Here is a 5,281-nt window from a genome sequence, read left to right on the forward strand (position 1 = left end):
TTCAGAAGGTCTAAAAGGTTTAGGTTTAGGGTTTAGGGTTCAGTTTATCTATTCTCTATTTTCTCTATTTTATTTCCAATTTCTTCTTTTTCATCATTGAGAACAAATACTTTTAATTAATGAGGGTGTGATAAATAGACCATTGATACCTCCATTGTCAATTTGGAAAATTCTAAATACACCTTACCAATTGCTTTCAATACCTGGCTATACTTCAAGTTTGTTTGACAGTATGAATAATACTATTCAAAATAATACTGCAACTTTCCAATTTCAATTTTGAAGATAAGAGACAAAGACTTCAACACAAAGTGTAAGAAATTTCAAAGTCTTCCCAGACAAGTACCATCAAATGGAAACACCACATTCATGGGTGGACTATTTTGGTTTGGTATACTCTTTCTTATTTTTACTTGTATCATATAGTATGTGGACTCAGTGGCCTATGGTTTCTAGAGGATTGCAAATTAGTTAGAGTAATGTTACACTTACAACCTATTTATATCAGCTCTCTAATAGAGGTAGGGTCCGTCAACACTTTTGGGATCTATCTCTATTAAAAAGATGGTACAAATAGGTGGTAAAAGTAGCATTTTGAATTCGGTAAATCAGCTCACTATAAGTAAAGCCCTGAATTGCTCCAAAAAAAAGGCGTAAACAAAAACAATGGCTAGAGTTCGAAGTTGTGATAAGCTATGCTTTCTAGCCTGCCTTATCTTGTATCTTCAGCTAGCTCTATCACAAAAAAGTGCTTTTGCTTCTGCCAATTCCACTGAAGCAGAAGTACTTCTCAAATGGAAAGCTAGCTTTCGAAACCAAACCCAAAATAACCTAACCTCATGGACGAATGCAAATGAAGCCCCGTGCAATACTTGGATTGGTGTTTCATGCAACTCAGATGGAAGTGTCAACAGATTAAACCTCAGCAATTCTGGTATACAAGGTACTCTACTTGAATTTCCGTTCATGTCCTTGCCTAATCTTGCATATTTTGAGCTCAGCTTCAATGAACTTTTTGATCAAATCCCACCTGAGATTAGTTCCCTCACCAAACTCATCTATCTCGATATATCCTACAATCAAATGTATGGAAAAATCCCACCCGAAATCGGTCTTTTAACAAATCTTCGGGTCCTTCACCTAAATGCAAATAACTTCAATGGCTCAATTCCTCAAGAAATAGGCCAACTTAAATTTGTCTATGAGCTAGCTCTAAACTTGAACAATTTAGAGGGTTCAATTCCAGCTTCTGTGGGTAATTTGAGCCAACTGACTTCTTTGCTTCTCCACGGAAACCAACTTTTGGGCCCTATCCCTCCCGAAATAGGAAACCTTTCGAAGTTGGTTGAACTTTACTTGTTTGACAACTATTTATCAGGCCCAATCCCTCTGAGTTTCGGAAACTTGAAAAATCTAACCATAATGCACTTGTTCAACAATACCCTTTCTGCTTCTATCCCAACTTCTTTAGGCAATTTGACAAACCTTGTTTCTCTTTCTCTCTACGATAATAAACTTTCCGGCACTATTCCTGAAGAGATTGGAAGCTTGAAATTTGTTGTGTCTCTAGAGCTCACCAACAATCAGCTCAACGGAACCGTTCCCTCTTCGTTTGGCAACTTGAGCAACCTAGAAACCCTATACCTCCGCGGTAACCAATTATCTGGATCAATCCCCCAAGAGATGGAGAATCTAATGAAGTTGACAGTACTTGACTTGGCTACTAACCGATTTTCTGGTTATTTGCCTCGAGATATTTGTAGAGGTGGACTGCTACAAAAGTTAACTGCAGAAAAGAACAAATTTACAGGTCCAATCCCGAAAAGCTTGAAAGGTTGCAAGAGCTTAGTCAGAGTCCGTCTCGAAGGGAACCAATTTACAAGCAATATATCTGAAGACTTTGGTGTCTATCCGAATCTTCAGTTTGTAGACCTAAGCCACAACAACTTATATGGCGAAATCTCAGACATCTGGGGACGGTGTCCAAACTTAACAACCCTACGAATTGCGGGGAACAACCTTACTGGGAGCATACCATCTGAGATTGTCAATGCAACTAAAATTCAGGAACTTGATTTTTCTTTGAATCATCTGGTTGGGGTGGTTCCCAAGGATTTGGGGAGATTGACTTCTATGGTGAATCTAAAGTTGAATGGCAATCAACTTTTTGGTTCTATACCCTCAGAATTTGGAGCATTCACTAAACTCGAATATCTTGACGTGTCCACCAACAAGTTGAATGGCTCAATTCCAAGCATTTTTGGTGAATTGGTCCATTTATACTACTTGAATTTGAGCAGCAACAATTTCAGTCAAGAAATTCCACTTCAGTTGGGCAAGTTATTTCACCTGTCACAATTAGATTTGAGTCATAACTCACTTGACGACAAGATACCATCAGAAATTTGCAAAATGCAGAGCTTGGAGCAGCTGAATCTTTCCCACAATAATCTTTCCGGTCTCATTCCAGCAACATTTGACGGAATGCGCAGCTTGTTGTACATAGACGTATCCTACAATCACTTGCAAGGTCCCATCCCCAACAACAAAGCATTTCAAGATGCTCACAGCTTTGAAGGGAATGTAGGATTGTGCGGAAATGTTGTAGGACTACAATCCTGCAATAAGCACGTCTCAAAAAGAAAAAACAATAGAAAACTTGTGTTTGCAATCATTTTCCCTATCTTGGGAGTAGTTTTACTTGCTCTCCTTGCAATTGTCTTCATCAAAACAACAAGAAAGAAAGAGCCGGGAACAGAAAAGAGTGATGTCTATGACGAAATTTTTTCAATCTCTCTTTTTGATGGAAAAAAATTGTATTGGGAGATCATAAGAGCAACCAATGGCTTTGACTCCATATTTTGCATTGGTAAGGGAGGATCTGGAAGTGTCTACAAGGCAAAGCTACCATCAGGTAACATAGTTGCAGTGAAGAAATTCCATCAAAAACTTGACGGCGAGGAGGCATTGCAGAAGGAGTTCCACAATGAAATAAGTGCACTAATCAATGTACGACATCGAAACATTGTGAAACTTTGTGGCTTTTGTTCGAATTCACAGCACTCTTTTCTGGTCTATGAGTACCTAGAAAAGGGTAGTCTGGCTTCAATCTTGAGCAAAGAAGATGAAGCAAAAGAATTGGATTGGAGTAGGAGGGTGAGAATTGTAAAAGGCTTAGCTCATGCACTGTCTTACCTGCATCATGATTGCGTGCCGCCAATTGTACACCGAGACTTATCAAGCAGCAATATTTTGCTGGATTACGACTACGAGCCTTGTGTTTCAGACTTTGGCACTGCTAAGCTTTTGAATCCAGACTCATCGAATTGGAGCTCCCTTGTAGGTACATATGGATATGTAGCACCAGGTAAAGTAAAACAGTTAAAATATATAGTGTTGAATTTGATAATACAAATTTAAACATATACTAATGGCTTGCTCTCCCTAAATTTTTATGTAGAGTTGGCCTACACAATGAAGGTAACTGAGAAATGTGACGTTTATAGCTTCGGAGTGCTAGCATTGGAGGTGATAGTGGGAAAAAAACTTGGTGATTTAATCTCGTCATTTTCGTCTCCATCTGCGTGTGAAAACAAATTGTTGAAGGATGTATTGGACCAACGGCTTCCACCTCCTACACTTGAAGTTGAAGATGAACTGACAACCATTGCAAGGGTAGCAATCACATGCAGGGATTCACGACCGCAATCGAGGCCAACAATGCACATGGTTTCTCAGTCGTTATCATTCCAAACTGCAGCTTCCACTGGAGGACCAGACATCACACTTGAACAACTCATTAAGATTTAAATTGCTTTTGATATTGTTTGAGTTGGCACAAAATTCAGATCATCTTGTTTAAATATATCATATATGTACTTTGTTATATTTGTAGTTAAATTGAGAATAAGAGAGGAGTGCTAGCTGGACTCGCTCAACAGCAAGTCCCACATGTATTACCACTTAAATGGTTAGACCAAAATATCCTATTTGGTATTTACTAGAAATTGGTGCACGCGCATTGCTACATGACTAAAAATTGTATGAAAGATTATGTTAAAAGATATAATAAAAACTATGTCATTTAATAGTATGTATATTGAAAATGTTATGAAGATTTTTTACATACAAAAGATTATACAGTCTACATACAGCAGATACATAGATTTTTTTCTATCTACATTCAAAAACAGATTAGATGGAGATATACAAAAGATTATGAAACGATGGGGCTATTTACATAACAAAAATATTAAGGAATATTGTTTCATTTACATTAATAAAATATGACAAAAGTTCACTGGAACACCAAAAATTTCCCAGCAATACACTCATTACGAAGAAAACAACCTAGGCAAGGAAAAAATTTAATTACTAAAATACTTGCAATGAATTTTGACATCAACAGATTTATATTGTATAAAAAATAATGATAAAGTATGGTTACTTCGCGTTTTATTGGTGGAAAGGAATCTAGTTTTCTATCAGTTGGAGAGGACCTTTTTTCAGCAATTTGATCACTTTGTACCTACCTTCCTTTCACAACAAATAGTCCTTGCTTTCAAAAGAAAAAAGTTTGTGCAGTGTAAAAAGTACAACCGGAATTCTGATCAAGTATGTTTGTGAGAAAGACATAATTTAAGTTAGATTGCATGTAAGTTTTAATGATTTTGCAAAAGAGGTGTGATCAATAATCCTACTGAATAATAGAATAACAACTAATTTAGTTTCATTACATGAATCTAAAGAGTGATCAGTAGCATAATTGACATTCCTATTTTTAAAATCAAATTATTAGGGCCAGTCCTGATCCAGTGCCAGCTGGGTGACCGTCCAGGGCCCCCAAAATGGGGCACAAAAATTATTGTAGTATTGTATTATGTATTCATATATGATTCTATAAGCAGATAAATTAAAAAGTTCGGTTAATTAATCAAGAATTTTAACTAGAGGTGCTAGTGGGGTTATTTTCTAGTAATAACTAGCAAAAAGTGTCCTTGCGATGCTGCGGGTTTCAAATGCAACCAGTTCTTGCAATCAGTAAATATGGTTGAGAAGTTGTCAATAGTCAAAAAACATGTTGGCCAAGATAGTCAAATTTTATTAGTTTACTCCAAATGACTTCAACTTCTCTAAAAGGTTTCCTTCTATACTCTTAGTAACAAAATTAGCCAACTCTAATGAACAATTCATAATCAAACTGCAAAAACAATATAGTGAGTTTCAACTGTGTTCAAACATCTGAATCAACGGATTCAAAGGTCTTGATATGCATTATTAC

The 5,281-nt window shown here is 36.7% G+C and overlaps 1 protein-coding gene across 1 annotated transcript; it reads left to right on the forward strand.

Moving 5' to 3' along the window:
- Window positions 1–666: 666 nt before the first annotated feature.
- On the forward strand, window positions 667–4,015 carry LOC125480621 (MDIS1-interacting receptor like kinase 2-like). Its single transcript, XM_048591635.1, has 2 exons — window positions 667–3,367; window positions 3,461–4,015. The coding sequence occupies exons 1-2, from the start codon at window positions 667–669 to the stop codon at window positions 3,808–3,810; spliced, it is 3,051 nt and encodes a 1,016-aa protein (XP_048447592.1). The 3' UTR covers window positions 3,811–4,015.
- The last annotated feature ends 1,266 nt before the right edge of the window (window positions 4,016–5,281 follow it).

Source organism: the organism of the source record quoted next, unplaced genomic scaffold, assembly GCF_019419815.1.
Source record: "Pyrus x bretschneideri cultivar Hongxiangsu unplaced genomic scaffold, Pyrus_bretschneideri_v1 Contig10, whole genome shotgun sequence".
Lineage (NCBI taxonomy): Eukaryota > Viridiplantae > Streptophyta > Magnoliopsida > Rosales > Rosaceae > Pyrus > Pyrus x bretschneideri.